This window comes from Cherax quadricarinatus, chromosome 20 (genome assembly GCF_038502225.1).
Source record: "Cherax quadricarinatus isolate ZL_2023a chromosome 20, ASM3850222v1, whole genome shotgun sequence".
NCBI lineage: Eukaryota > Metazoa > Arthropoda > Malacostraca > Decapoda > Parastacidae > Cherax > Cherax quadricarinatus.
This window is the reverse complement of record NC_091311.1, coordinates 47,686,944-47,711,570: the sequence shown is the minus strand read 5'-3', so window position 1 is coordinate 47,711,570 and position 24,627 is coordinate 47,686,944. Positions and strand designations below refer to the sequence as shown.

General features: G+C 41.9%; 1 protein-coding gene across 11 annotated transcripts in view; it reads right to left on the bottom strand.

The window, feature by feature from the left end:
• LOC128700397 (pH-sensitive chloride channel 1) overlaps positions 1-24,627 on the bottom strand; it is a 658,890-nt gene that overhangs the window by 98,036 nt on the left and 536,227 nt on the right. For all 11 annotated transcript variants that reach the window (XM_070087056.1, XM_053793657.2, XM_053793636.2 and 8 more), the window contains 2 exons: positions 4,639-4,758; positions 2,024-2,112 (listed from right to left, as the gene is read on the bottom strand). In XM_070087056.1, the coding sequence (XP_069943157.1) occupies positions 2,024-2,112; positions 4,639-4,748 (199 nt within the window). In that variant the 5' untranslated portion in view covers positions 4,749-4,758. The remainder of the gene's footprint in view (positions 1-2,023; positions 2,113-4,638; positions 4,759-24,627) is intronic.

The following is a 24,627-nucleotide window of genomic DNA, read 5'->3' as shown; positions in this document are numbered from 1 at the left end:
TTATGCAGCATATGGGAATCTTTATTCAGGAAACGTTTCGCCACGCAGTGGCTTCATCAGTCCAATACAAAGAGGAAGGCGTAAGAATTCTTCAACACTTGTTCAACCTTTGGACGAAGACCTACTTCGACTAGTGGATGGTACCACTATGACCCCGCCTCCGCCTGCTTCACCTCACCTCACTACAGTATATAAGCCACATCTACGGCCCTATGCTGTACATTCTACAAGATTGATGGACTGAACACATCGACTCCAGGCTGAGGGACTGATTACCTCATACTCCTCCTCTCCTTACGCCTTCCTCTTTGTATTGGACTGATGAAGCCACTGCGTGGCGAAACGTTTCCTGAATAAAGATTCCCATATGCTGCATAAGTGTCTCAATCTTCATCTTATTCTTTTTCTTCTCAGACCCAAATCCACTAACAAAAATTCTTGCAAAGGTGAATTAAATCCCTCTGGCGTCTCTAAGGATTAAGATTTCGGGAGAACTTTCCTTGTGGTTTGTAATGGTATTATAAACAACTTTGCTATGCTAAAAAAAACTGGTTTTAATATTACAAGTACATTTGTGACAAGGTGACACGAGACTATGTTGCACGTTTTCAACTTCTGAATTTATGAAGCAGCAAACTTCTTTATTAATAGAGAAATATCTATTTTCTAATTAAAGTCATATTCAGAACTGATTGAACTCAATGCATTCATGCGCATCTAGATGTGTTCTTGATGAGTTTTGAAGGGCAACTCTCTTCTTCTTAGGTCTAACATGGTATTGCCAGGAACATCCTGAAAGCAATGTCGACACTGGGAGAATTTATTAAATAAACTTTAGCTATATTGACTCTGAAGATGACTGATTCATAGTTCATATCGTAAAGGATACATTAATTTTAATCTCTTCCTCTAAGTCACTTTAATGTTTCTTATTAAGTCACTCTTTGGACCAACGCCATATTAAAGTAGCAGGGGCCCCTTACAAAGTATAGATGGTTCTTGGCACTGTAGGCAGTGAGGTTTTAGTGACAAGGTGTCGCACAAGATGCTTGACCTGTGGCCAATTGTGTCCAGTCATGTTTTGGATGCTTTTCTTAGTCGTCATTCTTGTTGTTAAAAAAAGAGAGCTCAGTGTACTTACGCTTATGTGCCATAATTTCTCTTCTAGGGTGAATGATTGCTCAAATGCAAATGTTTTATCAATTTCTTTTTTCTTTTCGTTTCTCTTCAGGTCGATAATGAGATTTATTCTCTGATCAAGTCTTATCTTCACTTTCTTCTGCTTAGGGTATAAATCCTTCAGTTTGCAGCTGTAGATCAAATCGGTACATGTTTTCCAAAACATCAGTCAAGAATAAAGACTAAAAAACAATTCTAGTTTACACATTCAAAATGAAATATTTCTAGCTTCTGCTTCAGCGTAACTTTTCTGATCTGTATCATTATGCAAAATGTTCAGTATGTCAACTATACCAATTTAATTCACTCTGAGTGCATCCACGGTGTCATGTCATCTTGTGTCATAGGGTGACTTAACTAGAAATACGTTATTGCTTCGGATTGTGACTTCAAAATATCAATTAGGATATATCCTCTCAACAATTCAGCAACTGCACCAGGACGCTCTGGACGAGGCAAGGAAATTAAAATTTGGTAGTATTAGTAGTAATAGTAATAGCAGAAGTAGTAACAGTAGTAGTAGTAGTAGTAGTAGCAGCAGTAGCAGTAGTAGTAGCAGCAGCAGCAGCAGTAGTAGTAGTAGTAGTAGTAGTAGTAGTAGTAGTAGTAGTAGTAGTAGTAGTAGTAGCAGCATTAATCATAGCAAGAGTAGAATCCATGGTACACATCTCTGCAAGGAGCAGTGGTGTAATCCGAATAATTAAGAGAGAATACGTACTAATTAAGTAAATGTTTAAAAAAGACATTTTTTTTCGGTATTATATATATTGTTTATTACTCCGTGAGTGGTTGCGTTTTATCAACCTTCCGCCCATATTAAGATGGATAACATCCATTCACTCACCTTTAACAGGAGGTCTTACTCTCTTGTCATATCTGCTTTTGTGTAGGAGGAAGTCTAGGATCTCCTTATCTGAGGACTCCATGAAGAACCTGGTGAAAGGACGTAGGATTAAGCAGTGGCCAGGACAACTTAGAGTAAAGACATGCTGTTCTTGGAGATGTGGGATGATATGCTGCATTAACACCACTGGACTACTTAATGTGCAAATAAATCAAAGTAAGATTTAAATCTGCCAGCCCATGTATGGTGTATGGTGTCGAGGTTGATGTATTAGTAAAACATTTACTTTCGTTTTGCATGTGGGTGTGAGTATACCTATTATATTTAGGTAAATGGATAGCTTTCTAAGGTTTGGATATTATATTTAAGGTACGCTTTGCTCGCCGGAAGGTTTATCAAGGCACACTGTGCATACCAGGACAGAACAATGAGTGTATATATAGTGGGGTGAAACAACAGGTGAAAAACGTGAGATGAGTGGGTTGAAAACAAAAGATACATTAACAATGATCAAAATTATCATATATATCAAATGGTAGCAATGGTGTGAAGTTGTGAAGTCTTAAGATGAATGATTCTTGCTGATACTTCTAAGATATTGTAGCTGTTTCTAATTTTGGTGATTGTGTCTGTGACTGTACTCGGATTGGTAGGGTCTTAAGTACACTCCAGAGGAGCTGTATGTGGCACCATCTGTTTCGGGAATTCTCTTAACTTTTCTATTTCATCACCTAAAGTCTTTCCTCTTCATTCTTCTCTTCTGTTCTCACTTTTTTTTTCACCAAAAGGGTTTATTTTTCCATTAACATTTTCCACAGGGAAGCCTAGCAGTTATCTTTTCCCTGACAGATTTAAGATTTGATAAGATTGGGCCCCAGAGACAAAACGTATGTTAAACTGATCGGTGACAGTAAATAGTCGGAGCCAGGAGTTGTGATTCTACCTCTGCAAGCACAACGAGGTGAGTTCACAGGCACAAATACACCTATGAGGAAAAAGTGACGAGTACTGGTAGAAAGACTAGCCAAAAAAATATAGGATAGAGATAATGCACAATTAACCCGCAGTATATGTGATTCCCTCACTCTTTTATGTTAGTGTGACTTTGTAAATGGTCCAAGTCGGACCGAAGCGTTGTTGTGGCATGCAAAGAGTACGTAACCTTTATTCGGCGCACGTACACACCCTCATTTACAGGTTATCTCCCCCAACCAGCGAACCAGGTTGCTAAGAGTTGATGATGGGGCCCCGTCGTTCAACTAGTGACCAGGTTCTAGCCAATAAGAAGATGGTTTTGGCAATCGCAGAGGTTATGTGGGTACCGCTCTCCTGTCTGCCCTTGTCATTCCCATTCTAGAGCTGGTTGAAGCACGGTCTGCTATCTTGTGGCTTCTATTTCTGCTTTGCTTACCGTGGAGTGCACTATACTTATCACTGTACATAGTGTACATATTGCTGTTATAAATTGGTGAAGGATAATATAAGTCTAAACTTTTTCTACTGTGTTTATTTGCTCCCATTACACCCGGGGTAACAGGCCATTTGGAATCCTGGGTTGTAATAGTTGTCGTAAGCTCCTTTCTCCTATGTATGGGTTATCTATATATTGTTCTGGTCACGGTATTGTAACTTTAATACTTTTAGGATAAAGATGAAATTGAGAGTGGTTATCAAAATTAAAAAAAAGGGGCAAGCGAAACCGAAACGGAACTGAAGCAGCGGCGTGATTATATAAACAAAACAAAGCGGTGAGATGCAGGGAGAGAAAGAGTATGAGACAAAGTACAATATGTGAACGTTTTTAGACCTATACAGGAAGACTACAATAAAAACATTGGTGTGCAAAAACCGTCAAGATTTAGTTGATAAAGACGCAAGCAAAAATTGAGTGTTTTATTACGATGACGTTTCGCCTGAGCAGGAGGCTTTATCAAATCTCACGAAACCTGCTGCGCGGGCGAAACGTCGTATTAATAAAGTTTCCAATTATTGCCTGTGTGTTTTTATCAGCTACAAGAAAGGAGAAGTATGGCACTCATAACTCAGCATCCTTGAAACAGGTGAAGTGAAACAGGAGAGATGAAAATATGACAACAGAGAAATAAGAGGAATTGCCGAGAGAGCAAGTAGATCAGGAGATACCATCACATAGCTAGAATAACTGGTCAACCTAACTTCAGTAATACAGCTGTCTTGAGAATCGAATCGAATCGAAGAAGACGACGAGAGCTGTCGTGAGATGGGAAGGAAGAAGAATAAGGAAGGATGGAAATAACTGGAAAAGGATGGGAAGGAGGGGAAGAAGAAGAATCAAGGCAAGTGGCCCAACCACTTTGGGACATGTGGTACCGAAGTACTGGAAGCGTATCTTGAGAAAAACTACTAAGACAGAAAGTACCTCACAAGACTTTAATCATACATAAAAATCTTAGACTGGGATCGAGCCGTCGAATAAAATAACAGGACGTCATGAGAGGACAAATCTATTGCTCTTTAGACGACATTTACAAGCAAAGGTTCGTGAATTGTTAGCAGAAAAAAAAAATCCGTGCAGTAATTACCTATAGACTAGAAAAGCAATTGGGATGGCAGCGAAAAGAGAAGTAAGCACTTACTCGCTTCCTTGGACCTGGGTACAGCAGCAGCAGCAGCAGAGCAGCGTGAGGATGGCCACCAGGCAGAGGCTCTCCAAGCTTACTGCCCCCCGCGTTACCCCCTCCATCATCTCACATCACCTGTGGCAGAGACAGCATAACCTTAACACTCTTAAATGGCAGATACCACTTGTATCATGCAGGTCTGTGATTGACAGATACCACTTGTATCATGCAGGTCTGTGATTGACAGATACCACTTGTATCATGCAGGTCTGTGATTGACAGATACCACTTGTATCATGCAGGTCTGTGATTGACAGATACCACTTGTATCATGCAGGTCTGTGATTAAGAGAAATATAATCGAACCAAGCATGAGAACTCTGAAACTTAATGTTGATAATAAATTTTAAGTTCTATTTTTAAGGGAGTCAAGATCACTTGTAGCTGAATGTTACGAAGTTAAGATGGAGCCTTGGGGGTTGAAGTGCCCGTCTAAGGGTAAACATAAAGTTATTTAAAAATAAGTCACCTTAAGTCTACTCATATTTCAGAAACATCTACACAGAATGTTAAACAGGGTGTCAATACTTATTAGAAAAAATACATATATTCTATATAACATATACTACACAAAACCTGCCGTTAACACATTTCAGATACTGCAAAATAACCCACTAGTGCACTAATACTAGTTAATTAAAGTTAGGCCATATGAAAATTACATTTTCTATCAGCAGTAGGTCTCCATATCCCCCTCCCCCACCTCCCAGCTTCCAACCCGCAGTTAAAAACTGATTTCTGTGCTCGCCACGACTCACACACACACACACACACACACACACACACACACACACACACACACACACACACACACACACACACACACACACACACACACACACACACACACACACACACACACACACACACACACACACACACACACACACACACACACACACACACACACACACACACACACACACACACACACACACACACACACACACACACACACACACGCACACACACACAATGATTAAGGGAAGATTAAGAGAAATCGGCCTGACCACACTGGAGGACAGGAGGGTCAGGGGAGACATGATAACGACATATAAAATACTGCGTGGAATAGACAAGGTGGACAAAGACAGGATGTTCCAGGGAGGGGACACAGAAACAAGAGGCCACAATTGGAAGTTGAAGACACAAATGAGTCAGAGAGATAGTAGGAAGTATTTCTTCAGTCATAGAGTTGTAAGGCAGTGGAATAGCCTAGAAAATGACGTAGTGGAGGCAGGAACCATACACAGTTTTAAGACGAGGTTTGATAAAGCTCATGGAGCGGGGAGAGAGAGGGCCTAGTAGCAACCGGTGAAGAGGCGGGGCCAGGAGCTAGGACTCGACCCCTGCAACCACAAATAGGTGAGTACAAATAGGTGAGTACACACACACACACACACACGCACACACACACACACACACACACACACACACACACACACACACACACACACGCACACATACACACACACACACACACACACACACTGCTTAACCAAACTGGCCTCACGACATCTTTCCAGGGACTAACTTCCTAGTGACGCTAATGACGTCACTCCATTTCGTTTAATACGTGTCCCACTTGCCTTGTCGAATACGAGCCCACTTAAGTGCCGACCTTATTTTTACATTTATGAAGCACCAGTTCCGTACAATATAAACTCCTTACATTATATGCAGATTATCACCATATTTATGCAGTAACCTGCATAACATTGAATGATAACAGCAGTAGACTCTCATCACAGTCACAGATTCTGTTTCAATTGCAATGAATTGTTGACGTGCGTTAGCACATACCAGAGTAACTCTTATCATTAGTAAAAGTCAGAATTGTTATACAATAAAAGGGTGTGTTATTATTTTCACGGGGAAGAGCTAAACCAGGAAGGGCTCTTCGTCTTAGGATAAATGTTCACAAGAGTAAATAATGAGACATATTATGGCTGCCTTTCTCAAACATAACGGCAGTGTATCGTTATCTGCTCATGTGTCCATTTATGTAACATATGGTCGGTAATTTTGCCAAATATAATACAAAGGTGATATAGCACACGAGGAATGGAAGGTAATCAGGTTAGGCCAAAGGAAGAGAAGATAAGATCTAATCAGGAGGAAGGCACGCGTCCTCAAGGCTAACTTCAAAGTGTCGAACCTTTGCTAAACACATTTTTCTGAACTTCATTGACCGATATTTGAGTATTTAAGGAAGTTTCTCAAAATTTTATATTAACGACCTGAATAATGTGTCTGATTAGATCAAAATTAATTAAGAATTCTTTTTTTGTAATGTGAGCTAGCCAATAACTGAGAGCTCAACATGAGAGGGATATGTATAAAGACGTGAATGTATAGCTGTGCTTACGTATGCTTGTGCATATGTATGCTTAAGCATATGTTTGTGTGGGGATAAGCATGCTTCCATGCATGCATTTTGTTTATATATACATGTGTATGTATGTACATATGCATGTGAATACATTCGTTTGTATATGTATACATGTGTATATGATAAAACAAGGCTAAATATGAATCCAGTCAAATACGGTCAATATAAGAGAGTCTGTTAGTGATACTTGGCGGGTGAGTCCCGTAGGTTAGTGTGATTTAAAAACAGTATTTAGACTACGTTAGTGATTTTCAGAAAGACTTTTGTTATCCTGTTTATATCACAGAAACCAATAAATTGTTCTTAATGAAATTCACTCAGGTTATTCTCCTATGGAAGGACACATGTTAAACCATAGCATTGTAAAAAATAGCTTAGTAGTTAGTTGTTAGATTTAGATCAAATTAATAGCTTGACAACCATGCCTAACAACAACTACTAACATGCTGGACAGCCACCACCATCTAGTGTGGTGCAAGATTTTAAAAAGACGTCCTCCAGCACAACCTCAGTGCTGGTCCATGATAACACCTCCAGTTAGAGGAGTCTCCAGCACAACCTCAGTGCTGGTCCATGCTAACACCTCCAGTTAGAGGAGTCTCCAGCACAACCTCAGTGCTGGTCCATGCTAACATCTCCAGTTAGAGGAGTCTCCAGCACAACCTCAGTGCTGGTCCATGCTAACACCTCCAGTTAGAGGAGTCTCCAGCACAACCTCAGTGGTGGTCCATGCTAACACCTCCAGTTAGAGGATTCTCCAGCACAAAATCAGTGCTGGTCCATACTAACACCTCCAGTTAGAGGAGTCTCCAGCACAACCTCAGTGCTGGTTCATGCTAACACCTCCAGTTAGAGGAGTCTCCAGCACAACCTCAGTGCTGGTCCATGCTAATACCTCCAGTTAGAGGAGTCTCCAGCACAACCTCAGTGCTGGTCCATGCTAACACCTCCAGTTAGAGGAGTCTCCAGCACAACCTCAGTGCTGGTCCATGCTAACACCTCCAGTTAGAGGAGTCTCCAGCACAACCTCAGTGCTGGTCCATGCTAACACCTCCAGTTAGAGGAGTCTCCAGCACAACCTCAGTGCTGGTCCATGCTAACACCTCCAGTTAGAGGAGTCTCCAGCACAACCTCAGTGCTGGTTCATGCTAATACCTCCAGTTAGAGGAGTCTCCAGCACAACCTCAGTGCTGGTCCATGCTAACACCTCCAGTTAGAGGAGTCTCCAGCACAACCTCAGTGCTGGTCCATGCTAACACCTCCAGTTAGAGGAGTCTCCAGCACAACCTCAGTGCTTGTTCATGCTAACACCTCCAGTTAGAGGAGTCTCCAGCACAACCTCAGTGCTGGTCCATGCTAATACCTCCAGTTAGAGGAGTCTCCAGCACAACCTCAGTGCTGGTCCATGCTAACACCTCCAGTTAGAGGAGTCTCCAGCACAACCTCAGTGCTGGTCCATGCTAACACCTCCAGTTAGAGGAGTCTCCAGCACAACCTCAGTGCTGGTCCATGCTAACACCTCCAGTTAGAGGAGTCTCCAGCACAACCTCAGTGCTGGTCCATGCTAACACCTCCAGTTAGAGGAGTCTCCAGCACAACCTCAGTGCTGGTCCATACTAACACCTCCAGTTAGAGGAGTCTCCAGCACAACCTCAGTGCTGGTCCATGCTAACACCTCCAGTTAGAGGAGTCTCCAGCACAACCTCAGTGCTGGTCCATACTAACACCTCCAGTTAGATGAGTCTCCAGCACAACCTCAGTGCTGGTCCATGCTAACACCTCCAGTTAGAGGAGTCTCCAGCACAACCTCAGTGCTGGTCCATGCTAACACCTCCAGTTAGAGGAGTCTCCAGCACAACCTCAGTGCTGGTCCATGCTAACACCTCCAGTTAGAGGAGTCTCCAGCACAACCTCAGTGCTGGTCCATGCTAACACCTCCAGTTAGAGGAGTCTCCAGCACAACCTCAGTGCTGGTCCATGCTAACACCTCCAGTTAGAGGAGTCTCCAGCACAACCTCAGTGCTGGTCCATGCTAACACCTCCAGTTAGAGGAGTCTCCAGCACAACCTCAGTGCTGGTCCATACTAACACCTCCAGTTAGAGGAGTCTCCAGCACAGCCTCAGTGCTGGTCCATGCTAACACCTCCAGTTAGAGGAGTCTCCAGCACAACCTCAGTGCTGGTCCATACTAACACCTCCAGTTAGAGGAGTCTCCAGCACAACCTCAGTGCTGGTCCATGCTAACACCTCCAGTTAGAGGAGTCTCCAGCACAACCTCAGTGCTGGTCCATACTAACACCTCCAGTTAGATGAGTCTCCAGCACAACCTCAGTGCTGGTCCATGCTAACACCTCCAGTTAGAGGAGTCTCCAGCACAACCTCAGTGCTGGTCCATGCTAACACCTCCAGTTAGAGGAGTCTCCAGCACAACCTCAGTGCTGGTCCATGCTAACACCTCCAGTTAGAGGAGTCTCCAGCACAACCTCAGTGCTGGTCCATGCTAACACCTCCAGTTAGAGGAGTCTCCAGCACAACCTCAGTGCTGGTCCATGCTAACACCTCCAGTTAGAGGAGTCTCCAGCACAACCTCAGTGCTGGTCCATGCTAACACCTCCAGTTAGAGGAGTCTCCAGCACAACCTCAGTGCTGGTCCATGCTAACACCTCCAGTTAGAGGAGTCTCCAGCACAACCTCAGTGCTGGTCCATGCTAACACCTCCAGTTAGAGGAGTCTCCAGCACAGCCTCAGTGCTGGTCCATGCTAACACCTCCAGTTAGAGGAATCTTATCCTTGCCTTCATGGCTCAGCAGTGAGTTTTAGGGCGGACTTAACCAGCTTCGAACCTCACTCAATTCTTTTTTAGTTTACAAATCGTTCATTACGCTTTTATCGAGTCACTTCCACATACATTAAAATTTCCAGTTTCCGAATAGACAGCCATTCAGTGAATCCAAATTTCTAATAAACTCAAATACCAATTCGTTCCGTAAGAATTTTCATGCAACCGAACAAAAAAAAAAAATAAAAAAAAAATTCGTACATCCAGCAACGCTATCAGCTTGTGTTGCGTTATCTTACACGTTGGTTCGGGAACATGTAAGATAACATGGAAGATAACACGGCCAACTCAAAATGAACATTAAGGTCGTATATCCTTGCTAAGCAATCCAAGTGTCGACCTTCTCATCAGCACTCACATGAAAGCTAGTCACCTGGGAAATAAGGAAGACAAGCGCTTACTCACGGAAATAAAACCCAGAGCAATATTACTGAGCTCAGAGGATAGTGGTTACTGGGGTGGTGATGATTGTTACTGGGTGGTAGTGGTGGTTGCTCCTGGGTGGTGGTGATTGCTCCTGAGTGGGGGTGGTTGTTTCTGGGGTGGTGGTGGTGATTCATTGGTTGATGGTAGCTCTCGACGTGGTTGTGGTACAGTCAAGGATGGTGGTACTTCCTGAGGTGGTGGTGACTCCTGGGGTAGTGGTGTCTCCTAGAGTGGTGGTGACTCCTGGGGTGGTGGTTCCTCGTGTGGTGTTGACTCTAGGGTAGTGGTGACTTTGGGGTAGTGGTGACTCCTAGGATGAAGGTGACTCTGAGGTGGTGGTGACTCTGGGGTGATGGTTCCTGGGATGGTGACTCTGAGGTGATGGTTCCTGGGATGGTGACTCTGGGGTGGTGGTGTCTCCAGGGATGAAGGTGGTTCCTGGTGTAGCGATCCGTTCTTATCCTTACTATACAGGTAGCCAAGCAGGAAGTCTTGCTGGTAAAAAATTATTTACACATTACATAAAACATAATTACTCACTGCAAGACTCCATGACTGAAATTTTCACAAACTGGCACAACTCAAAGTAAAAATGTTTCAGCTTTACGTTAATATATATTGTATATATATATAGGAGTGTCACTATATATATATGTATATATATATATATATATATATATATATATATATATATATATATATATATATATATATATATATATATATATTAAATTTATATGTAAATTCTTTGTTGCTTTATATGAGAACTGCAACATTTGTATTGCTTAAATTCCTAGCGTTGTTAACATGGCATAAATATTTTGCTATAGCTATCTGGGTTCATATTGCCCTTTCAGGCTTGCTAAGTGGATGTAAACTTACCCCTTTAAGTTAATTACGTTTTGTAACACTCGTGCTATCATGCTTTGTTAGTCATTTACCTGACATTTGCATGCCAGTACGTAGAGTGTAAGTGGGAGAATGTGAGGGCCAGACACGAGGCAGACACTCTGGCGCCCACCACCTGCACATCATGCAACCTTTCCTTCAAGCTTAGCAACACCGACTTTTTTTTTTCCTACTGAGAACTGATGTCTCAAAAAGACAATAAAAATCTCTCGCTGCTTGACGGTCTTACACACACACAAGGAAATAAATAACCAAACTAACACGTAATAAAAGGTTACCAGACGAGCAGGAGTGACATATTTGGTTGCATCCAAGAGGCACCAAGTCTCAAGAAAAAGCTGAGGGGGATGACGGGACAAGAGCTGTTTTATAGCCCATATCAAGACTCATTGTATCTTGTTCCTTAAGTGTAGTGTGTGCTGCGTTCATGTACCCTTGAAACTGGTGTGTTGATGCTGATGAAGGGCTCCTGTTCCAAGGAATGAGAGCTACCCTTCCCATCCTCATATCAAACCTTTACAATCCACCATCCCGTCTCATTCCAAGGCGCATTTCGACCCCGTTGGGTTTACCGAGTGTCTTTTACGAAAAATAATATCAATAATATTATCCAATATTTTCTTTCAAGTTTCATTCAACTAACGCTGTTTATATATGTTATCTGTCTGCTATTTTTCACTTTTCTATTTCCTTTTCAATCTTACTTGCACCTCTTCCTCCCACATTCTTCCCTCTACCAAACTCTTTATCTCTTCCTCCCATTTCCAGTCTCATATCTTCACTCTTTCCTAATTATTATTTTTCCATCACCTCTCCTCATTCTATCCTCTGTCTCATCTTTCCTCTTTTCTCCTCATTCCTTGTCTCTCTTGATTCCTCTTTTCCTTTCTCACTCGCTCTCAATCTCATTTATCATTTGTTTTCCCCACATCTCCCTCTCTCCATCCCTCTCCCTTCCAAGCTCCCTCTCCCCACACCTCCCTCTCCCCAACCCTCTCCCTCCCAAGCTCCCTCTCAGTCATCACGGGAATGAAAGAATAACATCAATCAAAATGGAAAACTGTGCTCTAGCGGCACTGAAGTGGAACAGAAAATTGTTTGATTAAAGGTGTTTTTGCCTCGACCTGCTCGTCTTGACACACAAACCTCAAATGAAGATCTTCGATTGTGAAGTATTTTTCTCTTTAAATTAGGCGCACCCACAGTGCGATGCTGCCCTGTACATATTGTTGGAGCAAAACCTAGCTATGTTCACCTGTCATATTCCATCACATTGGATAGTTGCAAACAGAATGTAATGAAATCTGTCAGGTTGAATGACTTCAGCTAGGCAATGAGGATATCGCTAAGTATTCCACTATGGGGTTAGTACCTATAGAATGTTTAAAAGGTTTCTCTACGTCAAAGATGGATTTAATATTACGGAGAGGATGGTAGCGATAGAGGTGTTCGGAATGAGAAATATTTTTGTATCTACGATGTTACAACCCACAATGATAAACCTGCCAGACGGAGAATTATGTTACTGATTCTCATCTTGCTTATAGATGTCCAGAGAATCTCATACTTATAATATTGTCTGATTAGACCTTTCCCAAGACTTCTAAACCAATATTGCTATAAATTTTCAATAGAGAGCTGTTTATTAGGGAAAAGGAAGGGTTCGAATCAATGAATTTATTAGGGTTAATCTTCCTAAGGGTGTGTGCTGGTGGGGCTGGGTTGAGTTATTGGCTGGAATATTAGATAGGAACCCATGATAATATATACCTGGAAAGTACTGGAAAACCTTATCCCAAATCTGCACACTGACATAACCTACTGGAGTGAGAGATATGGAACGAAGTGGAAAATAAACCAAGTGAAAAGCAGAGGGCATCGTTGACACAAAAAAGGAAACACTGCATAAGCGTAACATCCCAAACTGAGAGTACATGGTCTTCACAAGAACACGAAGTGTTCAGTATCCATAAGAGTGAGAAGCACAAGCAGTTGAAACTCAAAACTGCTTGAAATTCAGGGATAAACGAGCCTGGGATACACGAGAGTAAGGATGGAGGTTAAGTGGATGAAAGGGGCAAAGTGGTGAGAAGAGAAAGGAAGATGGAGAGAATATTGAAAAGGAGATGAGAAAATGAGGGAGAAGGGAAACAGAAAAATGTTAAAGGAGGGTAAAAATATATGGAGGTGGTGCTGAGTTTTTAACTTGACACTCCATTAAGTGACCCCGCGGGACGGGAGTTGCAGCCTAGCACTTACCCTTATTTTCGCTTGGTTCAGTCTCTGCGGTTGTTTTGGATCATCACCCTATCATGGGTGTCTTGGCTCATCTTCTACGGTTTTCCTGGATCACTCCATTATAGTGTCTCAGCTCGCTTTCTGCGGTTGTCCTGGATCACCTCTCCATTATAGTGTCTCAGCTCGCTTTCTGCGGTTGTCCTGGATCACCACTCCATTATGGTGTCTCAGCTCGCTTTCTGCGGTTGTCCTGGATCACCACTTGGATGTCCTGAGTCAACAACAATTTTTCTGGAGGTCTACTAAGTCAACATCCCTATATTCTTCTAAAGGACCTGTTGGGGGTAAAAGCCTTTAAGGCTTTTTCGGAAAGAATTCTGTGTGAACACTCCTGTGAGAGGCAGGCAGGCCAAGTCAACTCTCATTTCTAAAGATATGTTTGAGAGGCTTATATTTTTCTTCAGTATATACCCTTTCTCTGTTTATTACGGCCCGATAGATGGGACAAGAGAATGTTAAAATGCTTTCGTATGGACAGGAATGACACTTCGATGATTTTGTTTGTCGACAACGTGTCTAAAATAGTTTTATGTGAACAGTTTCTGAAGTAAGGAGTAAGAAATAAAAGGAAAGTAGAGCGGAAAGAGAAGAATAATTGTCTCTAAATGTAGCCATAATTGGAAGAGGTGTTTTATTAGTTGCCTCTAAATGCAACTAGAGTTGTGAGAGATGTTTTCTAAATGTGGCTACAGTTTAATGCCAAGGTTCAGGTCCGCTGAATCTGACCATCACTCTATACATGTTTGCTTTCTATAAATAACTGACACCTCGGGATATATTATGCAGTCACTCAATAAGCATGTGAAATATAGTCTAGGGGAAAAAAAATAAAAAATAGTTCTTTTATTACTGAATCAAAAACAAATAAACGTCGAGTTTGTGTGAAAATATTCAGAAATTAATTGTTCAAAATCTAATACCTATAGAAATCATTGTCATGAAGCTTTTTTTGAATTTGGTTTCAGTGGTTATATCTCGGGAGATGATGATCTGGCAAGTTAGTTTCTCAGGAATTTCTTGCCTGAAAGTTATTATGCTAATTATCAGTTACAATAAATTAAACAAAAATCGTGGATATATATATTTCCATAAAATAATTAAACCCGTCACGTGCCCGTAACTCTATTGAAAAATGTTAATATATATATATATATATATATATATATATATATATATATATATATATATATATATATATATATATATATATATATATATATATATATATATATATATATATATATATATATATATATATATATATGCTTCCTACATATGCCAGTGACAGGAAGTAATCCCATTTAAAGGTATAATCATAGCTTAAGTTGAGCCTTCAAGGCAGCTCCGTTGGCAGCCCTCGTAGCAGTCCCTGTGGCAGCCCCTGTGGCAGCCCCTGTGGCAGTCCCTGTGGCAGCCCCTGTGGCAGTCCCTGTGGCAGCCCCTGTGGCAGTCCCTGTGGCAGCCCCTGTGGCAGTCCCTGTGGCAGCCCCTGTGGCAGCCCCTGTGGCAGCCCTTGTGGTAGCCCTTGTGGCAGCCCTTGTAGCAGCCCTTGTGGCAGCTCTTGTGGCAGCCCTTGTGGCAGCCCTTGTGGCAGCCCTTGTGGCAGCCCTTGTAGCAGCCCTTGTGGCGGTCCTTGTGGCGGTCCTTGTGGCAGCCTCTGTGGCAGCCCTTGTGGCAGCCCTTGTGGCAATCCCTGTGACAGCCCTTGTGGAAACCCCTGTGGCAGCCCCTGTGGCAGCCCTTGTGGCAGCCCATGTGGCAGCCCCTTTGGCAGCCCCTGTGGCAGCTCTTGTGGCAGTCCCTGTAGCAGCCCCTGTGGCTGTCCCTGTGGCGGCCCTTATGGTAGCCCTTGTGGCAACCCCTGTGGCAGCCCCTGTGGCTAGGATGTGAAAACCTCCCATCGTGCGAACTTACTGTGGCACGCTGCCAAAATGGGCGTGGTTCTCACTCTCCCCAATGCATATATAACGATTTTCTTTCACAACCTTATATAAAAAAAATAAGACGAAAAATTAATTTGCATAAATAGGTATTCGAATTTTAATGTGGCCCTAATACAAAGTATATGTGGTTGAGGTGTTGGTGGAGTGGTCGGGAGTGTGGTAGTAGTTGTGATGATCGTAGCAAGCAATAGTGGTGTGGTCGTGAGAATGGTAGTAGTCTTCGTGGTGATGGTAGCAAGCAGTGGTGGTGTGGTCATGAGAGTGTTAGTAGTCTTCGTGGTGATGGTAGCAGCAGTGGTGGTGTGGTCATGAGAGTGTTAGTAGTCTTCGTGGTGATGGTAGCAGCAGTGGTGGTGTGGTCATGAGAGTGGTAGTAGTCATCGTGGTGATGGCAGCAAGCAGTGGTGATGAGAGTGGTAGCGTCGTGGTGATGGTAGCAGCAGTGGTGGTAGTAGTCGTCGTGGTGATGGTAGCAGAGTGGTAGTAGTCGTCGTGGTGATGGTAGCAGCAGTGGTGGTGTGGTCATGAGAGTGGTAGTAGTCGTCGTGGTGATGGTAGCAAGCAGTGGTGGTGTGGTCATGAGAGTGGTAGTAGTCATCGTGGTGATGGCAGCAAGCAGTGGTGGTGTGGTCATGAGAGTGGTAGTAGTCGTCGTGGTGATGGTAGCAAGCAGTGGTGGTGTGGTGGTGAGAATGGCAGTAGTCGTCGTGGTGATGGTAGCAGCAGTGGTGGTGTGGTCATGAGAGTGGTAGTAGTCGTCGTGGTGATGGTAGCAAGCAGTGGTGGTGTGGTCATGAGAGTGGTAGTAGTCGTCGTGGTGATGGTAGCAAGCAGTGGTGGTGTGGTCGTGAGAGTGGTAGTAGTCTTCGTGGTGATGGTAGCAGCAGTGGTGGTGTGGTCGTGAGAGTGGTAGTAGTCGTCGTGGTGATGGTAGCAGCAGTGGTGGTGTGGTCATGAGAGTGGGATAGCCAAGTTAGGTATATGGATAGGAATATGGATTAGGTATATGGATATGAAGGACAGGAGTAGGAGACAGAGAGTTTGCTTTCCTGGGGCTGGGATGGAGGATATTGTTAGCCGTCTGGATGACATCATGAGAGGTAATGGGAGCAATCCTATTATCTGTCTCAGTGTTGGCAGACGTAGGAATGAAGACCTGATTAGCAGGTATAGGTCAGCAATAGAAATAATTAGGAGTAAGGGTGGGAACCCTGTCATATGTGGTATTTTGCCAAGGAGGGGAGTTGGAAATGAATGGTTGTCCAGGGCAATTGATGTCAATTGCTGGCTGGACAAATGCTGTAAGGAAAATGTGGTAACATTCATTGACAACTGGGACCTCTTCTATGGCAGAGATGACATGTATGCCAGGGATGGGGTTCACTTATCTAGGTCTGGGGTGGAAGCATTGGCAACTGCAGTGGAGGGAGCTGTTAGGACTTTAAACTAGGAACAGTTAGTGGTATGGGTTTTGGCAGGAAAACGGTGAAGTCCCAGTGTAGTAATATTACGAGTTCTAGGGGAACTAGTAATAAGCAGAACGAGGTAGATATTGAAAAGCCAGTGACTTTGGGTGATAAGGACAGTAATAGGTTTAGTAGAAAAACAGAAATGAGCAGGAAGGGTAAAGAGAAAGGAGAGTCTTTCGATGTTTATTATGCTAATTGCCGTAGTGCTAGGAATAAGATGGACGAGTTGAGATTAGTTGCTAGTGCAGGTAACATTGATGTATTTGCCTTAACTGAGACGTGGTTTAATTAAAAAAATCGGGACATGCCTGCGGAATGTCATATTCAGGGTTTTAAATTGTTCCAAGTAGATAGAAGTATCGGGAAGGGGGTGGGGTGGCATTGTATGTCCGAGATCGCTTGAACTGTTGCATAAAAACGGGTATTAAGTCTGAAGTAACACATACAGAGTCTGTTTGGATAGAATTTTCAGAGGGGCATGAAAAACTGATTTTAGGAGTGATATACCGTCCCCCAAACTTAGATAGGGACCAAGGGATACTACTGTGGGAGGAAATTGTTAAGGCCACAAGGCACGATAATGTAGTAATTCTTGGAGACTTTAACTTTAGTCATATTGATTGGAATTTCTTGACTGGGAATTTAGAATCATACGACTTCTTAGAAGTAGTTCAGGATTGTTTTTTGAAGCAGTTTGTGACAGAACCTACAAGGGGAAATAACCTGCTTGACTTAGTTATGGCAAACAATGAATCCCTTGTTAATAATTTAGAAATTTCAGAGGAACTGGGTGCTAGCGACCACAAATCAATTACATTTAGCATTGAATGGAAGTACGATAGTAGCGATAACTCAGTAACAGTCCCAGATTTTCGCTTAGCAGATTACGATGGGCTTAGAGAACACTTATCATCTGTTGACTGGGGTAACGAAGAGAGCTGTCAATATGACAGTTTTCTGAACACTATACATGCTGCTCAAAGAACATTTATCCCATATAAAGAAATTAGATCGAATAGAAATGACCCAAAATGGATGAATAATAGGCTCAAATATCTACTAGGGCATAAGAAAGGAATTTATAGGCGTATCAAAAGAGGTGAGGGTCATCTTATGAATCAGTATATTGACATTAAGAGGGACATTAAAAAGGGGATAAGAAAAGCTAAAAGGGACTATGAAATTAAAGTTGTTAGGGATTCTAAAATTAACCCAAAAAGTTTTTTCCAGGTCTATAGAACAAAAGTTAGAGATAAGATAGGTCCCCTTAAAAATAACTATGGGCACCTTACTGACAAAGAGAATGAAATGTGCTCGATTTTTAATAATTATTTTCTCTCAGTTTTTACACAGGAAGACACTAACAACATTCCAGTAATTAATTTTTATAGTGGACTAGAAGAAGATAAATTATGTAACATCACAGTCACTAGTGAAATGGTTGTGAAGCAGATATACAGACTGAAGCAAAATAAGTCGCCGGGTCCTGATGAGGTTTTTTCAAGGGTTCTTAAGGAATGCAAAATGAAACTCTGTGAACCATTAACTAATATTTTTAATTTATCTCTTCAAACAGGTGTAGTGTCTGATATGTGGAAGATGGCTAATGTAATTCCTATTTTTAAAACAGGGGACAAGTCGTTACCGTCAAATTACCGCCCAATAAGCCTGACCTCAATTGTAGGCAAATTACTAGAGTCAATTATAGCCCAGATTATAAGAAACCATCTCGATAAGCATAGCTTGATTAATGATACTCAGCATGGATTCACAAGAGGCCGGTCTTGTCTAACTAATTTATTAACTTTCTTCAGTAAAGCTTTTGAGGCTGTTGACCACGATAAAGAATTTGATATTATTTACTTAGATTTTAGTAAGGCTTTTGATAGAGTTCCGCACCATAGACTGTTAAAGAAAGTGGCAGCTCATGGCACTGGGGGAAAAGTGCTCTCGTGGATCGAGTCATGGCTCACTGACAGGAAACAGAGAGTGTCCATAAATGGGGTTAAATCCGAGTGGGGATCTGTAACAAGTGGCGCTCCACAGGGATCAGTCTTGGGCCCGTTGTTGTTTATAATATATATCAATGATCTTGATGAGGGAATTACTAGTGATATGAGCAAATTCGCCGATGACACAAAGATAGGTAGGATAATTGATTCAAACGTAGATATTATGGAACTTCAGGAGGATTTAAACAAACTCTATTCTTGGTCAGAAAAGTGGCAGATGCAGTTCATTGTAGATAAATGCAAGGTTCTGAAGCTTGGGAGTGCCCATAACCCTAGTACTTATAAGTTAAATGATGTAGAACTTAGCCATACCGATTGCGAAAAGGACTTGGGGGTTATGGTGAGCAGCAACCTTAAACCAAGACAGCAATGCCTAAGCGTACGTAATAAGGCAAATAGATTACTGGGATTTATATCAAGAAGTGCAAGCAACAGAAGTCCAGAGGTCATACTGCAGCTTTATACATCATTGGTAAGGCCTCACCTAGATTATGCAGCTCAATTCTGGTCTCCATATTACAAAATGGACATAAATTCGTTAGAAAACATTCAGCGTAGGATGACTAAATTAATACATAGCATTAGAAATCTTCCTTATGAAGAAAGATTGAAGACTCTTAAGTTACATTCACTTGTTAGACGAAGAATGAGGGGAGACCTGATCGAAGTGTATAAGTGGAAGATAGGTATTAATAAAGGGGATATTAATAAGGTCTTGAGGATGTCTCTCCAAGAGAGAACCCGCAGTAATGGATTTAAATTAGATAAGTTTAGATTTAGAAAGGACATAGGAAAGTATTGGTTTGGAAATAGGGTAGTTGATGAGTGGAACAGTCTACCTAGTTGGGTTATTGAGGCTGGGACTTTGGGTAGTTTCAAATTTAGGTTGGATAAGTACATGAGTGGGAAGGGTTGGATTTGAGTGGGACTTTCACATCAGAGCTTATTTCTTGGGTAGCATTGAAAATTGGGTTGGGCAAATGTTTTGTTAGTGGGATGAATTGTAAAGGACCTGCCTAGTATGGGCCAACAGGCCTCCTGCAGTGTTCCTCCTTTCTTATGTTCTTATGTTCTTATGTCGTGGTGATGGTAGCAAGCAGTGATGGTGTGGTCGTGAGAATGGCAGTAGTCGTCGTGGTGATGGTAGCAGCAGTGGTGGTGTGGTCATGAGAGTGGTAGTAGTCTTCGTGGTGATGGTAGCAGCAGTGGTGGTGTGGTCATGAGAGTGGTAGTAGTCGTCGTGGTGATGGTAGCAAGCAGTGGTGGTGTGGTCGTGAGAGTGATAGTAGTCGTCGTGGTGATGGTAGCAAGCAGTGGTGATGTGGTCGTGAGAGTGGTAGTAGTCGTCGTGGTGATGGTAGCAAGCAGTGGTGGTGTGGTCATGAGAATGGTAGTAGTCTTCGTGGTGACAGTAGCAAGCAGTGGTGGTGTGGTCATGAGAATGGTAGTAGTCTTCGTGGTGACAGTAGCAAGCAGTGGTGGTGTGGTCATGAGAATGGTAGTAGTCTTCGTGGTGACAGTAGCAAGCAGTGGTGGTGTGGTCATGAGAGTGGTAGTAGTCTTCATGGTGATGGTAGCAAGCAGATGGAGGGGCCACAGCAGAGTGAGGGATACACATCCATTCACCCTCACACCTGACGCCTAAATAATCATACACCTTCTCACTACCTCTTTACGCAGGCAAAAATACTCGCACAACACCTGCTCACCTCTCACCACTACTGCAAACATGTTAATACATACCATACATCAATCATCAGACATTCCCACTTGCCCCAACGATTTTAAAACGCTATGCTCATCACATATATATACTTCTTTATTATACATCCTCTCATCATTACCTCACACACACACACACACACACACACACACACACACACACACACACACACACACACACACACACAAAACAGTGGCAGCAGCAGAAACACAACAACAGCAGTAAAAGGAGTAGAAATACTGCAGTGATTAATATATTATTATTTTCGTTATGAAGTTGAAAGGTTGGCAGTTTCTATGGCAGTTTATCACAGTTGCAACATGGAAGATCTGAGGGGAAAATCTCGAGTTACTCATTAGCGAGCAACATATTCTAAATATATGAAAATTGTTTACATCAGAAGTGTGCTGCAACCTTATTCTACATGATAGTTATACAGTGTAAACAAAAGATAACTGTTTCCTTGCTATACAACATTGCATCACGTAGGGCGGAGCTCATACGAAGGTGCTGAAATCTGTCAGCCTGAGCTGGGAAATTTCAGTAAGTCATTGGGGATATCGTCAAGTATTCCGGTAAAGGTTTATCAGCAACGGAAGCTTCTAAATATTCCTTCCAGCAGAGCTGGAGTTTATATCAGCTGCTTTCGATTCGTGAGGCAGAAGCGCCACGTTGGAGCCACATTCTCAAGTATTCGTTTAATATAAGGTATTTATTAAATCTTGACAGATTTTTTAAATTTAAAAAGGCGAACAGAGATCAGTAACTTGGATCGATATTCCGCTATCCCTCAGGGTTAAGCACTTTACCTAGAGTGAAGAAAAAGCACATTGCTTGCCCACCCTCGCTGCAGTGTATTACGTATTTTTTATGCAAATCACTAGGAACTGCGTCATTAAAGTTAACACATGCAAATTTCCAGGCAGGGCACTTGAGCACAATGTCTTCCTCAGGGTGAGTAATAAGATGCAAAACTTATATTGTGAGGCAAGACAGCAGTTACTATCACCACCAGCCGTCACCACAACAAAACTCTCCTCATCATAGTATGGACACTGTCCCATGCTTTACATTTCCATTATCTCAGCCCAATCTAAACATACAAAAATAAATATGTTTGTTATTATAGGCAACGTTAATCTAATTTAACCTATTTTTACTGCTCTTATCTTACTTTCCGTGATTATGTATATATATATATATATATATATATATATATATATATATATATATATATATATATATATATATATATATATATATATATATATATATATTTATTATTATTATCACACTGGCCGATTCCCACCAAGGCAGGGTGGCCCGAAAAAGAAAAATTTTCACCATCATTCACTCCATCATTGTCTTGCCAGAAGGGTGCTTTACACTACAGTTTTTAAACTGCAACATTAACACCCCTCCCTGCCAGATGACTGTGAAACAGAAACCTGTAACTGTTTTGCATGATGGTAGGATTGCTGGTTTCTTTTTCTGTCTCATAAACACGCTAGATAACAGGGATATCTTGCTACTCCTACTTACACTTTGGTCACACTTCACAGACACGCACATGCATATATATATATATACATACATCTAGGTTTTTCTCCTTTTTCTACATAGCTCTTGTTCTTCTTTATTTCTTCTATTGTCCATGGGGAAGTGGAAAAGAATCTTTCCTCCGTAAGCCATGCGTGTCGTATGTGGCGACTAAAATGCCGGGAGCAATGGGCTAGTAACCCCTTCTCCTGTAGACATTTACTAAAAAAGAGAAGAAGAAAAACTTTATATATATATATATATATATATATATATATATATATATATATATATATATATATATATATATATGTAGCTCATCTTGTGTGTTACTTTAAACTAGCTTCTAAAGTTTAATCAGATTTCTCGGGGTTTCGTCGTGAAGCTCCCCGGGTTCCACAAATTAGGCTTTTTACATGCAGGTAGAGTAAAGCGCTAAACCCGTAGGAATTTATTCATTGCAATGTGTGTGGTGGAGCACTTAAAAGAAACGCATCTTTATAAAGCTCTAAATCCGTGTGTGTGTCATTCAGCGCAGTGGAGGTTCGATCCTCAGGTGGTGTTTCAAGAGACGTTGGGAAACGACCACAACTGTCTTGAAATTCCTGGGCACAGTTTCGCGTTACTACTAATGCACATGTCACCTCCGTCTTTTTCGGTGTGCTGGCAGCGATCCTGGCTACATCCTGCCTGCTTCCCGACCTGCAGAGCCTACACCCCAATCACTACAGTCTGCTCCCCGACCACCAGTCATGACTCTCAACCATCAGAACCTGCTTCCCCAAAGGGAAGAACCCTCTCCAGCGACTGCCTCTCCTACCATCATTGTTCCTGGGACTATTGATGCAGATATTGTCTGCGGCGACAGTCATCCCTGACACAACATAATACACACACAGCTACTTAATACTTATATTCACCACACTGTTGTTTGTTTGTGGACAATAATGAGAGACTCACGCTTTCTCCTACCATCACTCATATGATATATATATATATATATATATATATATATATATATATATATATATATATATATATATATATATATATATATATATATATATTATTGTGTGTGTGGTAAGAGAAACATATTATATATGTTAGAATGTGAGGAAATACCTCACTCGGAGAAAGTGACAATCCACTCAGTGAGGTGATATCGAGTGTTTAAAGTACACTATAGGAGGCGGCCTACACTGTATAAAGTACACTATAGGAGGCCTACAGTGTATAAAGTACACTATAGGAGGCCTACAGTGTATAAAGTACACTATAGGAGGCCTACAGTGTATAAAGTACACTATAGGAGGGGGCCTACAGTGTATAAAGTACACTATAGGAGGCCTACAGTGTATAAAGTACACTATAGGAGGGGGGCCTACAGTGTATAAAGTACACTATAGGAGGCGGCCTACACTGTATAAAGTACACTATAGGAGGCCTACAGTGTATAAAGTACACTATAGGAGGCCTACAGTGTATAAAGTACACTATAGGAGGCCTACAGTGTATAAAGTACACTATAGGAGGGGGCCTACACTGTATAAAGTACACTATAGGAGGCCTACAGTGTATAAAGTACACTATAGGAGGGGGCCTACAGTGTATAAAGTACACTATAGGAGGCCTACAGTGTATAAAGTACACTATAGGAGGCGGCCTACACTGTATAAAGTACACTATAGGAGGCCTACAGTGTATAAAGTACACTATAGGAGGGGGCCTACAGTGTATAAAGTACACTATAGGAGGCCTACAGTGTATAAAGTACACTATAGGAGGGGGGCCTACAGTGTATAAAGTACACTATAGGAGGCGGCCTACACTGTATAAAGTACACTATAGGAGACCTACAGTGTATAAAGTACACTATAGGAGGCCTACAGTGTATAAAGTACACTATAGGAGGAGGCCTACAGTGTATAAAGTACACTATAGGAGGCGGCCTACACTGTATAAAGTACACTATAGGAGGCCTACAGTGTATAAAGTACACTATAGGAGGCCTACAGTGTATAAAGTACGCTATAGGAGGGGGCCTACAGTGTATAAAGTACACTATAGGAGGCCTACAGTGTATAAAGTACACTATAGGAGGCATATAGTGTACAAAGTAGGACTACTGGTCCTCAAGTTCAACAGTAATTAATAGTAAAACTGTTTCCAGTAAAACAAGTCTTGAACTATTGATAAACAGTTCCCAGAAGAATGAAATAATTTGTAAACCATCAAATATTTTTCTCGCATGTTAACTAGATATATTTCTAAGGAAGGTAGAGTATCAACATACCAACTTCAAGGCGTTCTCGATATAGCAGTACTGATAAAAATCTTGAACATTTCGAAAAATAGGTATCTTTAAATTTTCTGAGGTTGCACTTTCAACCGACA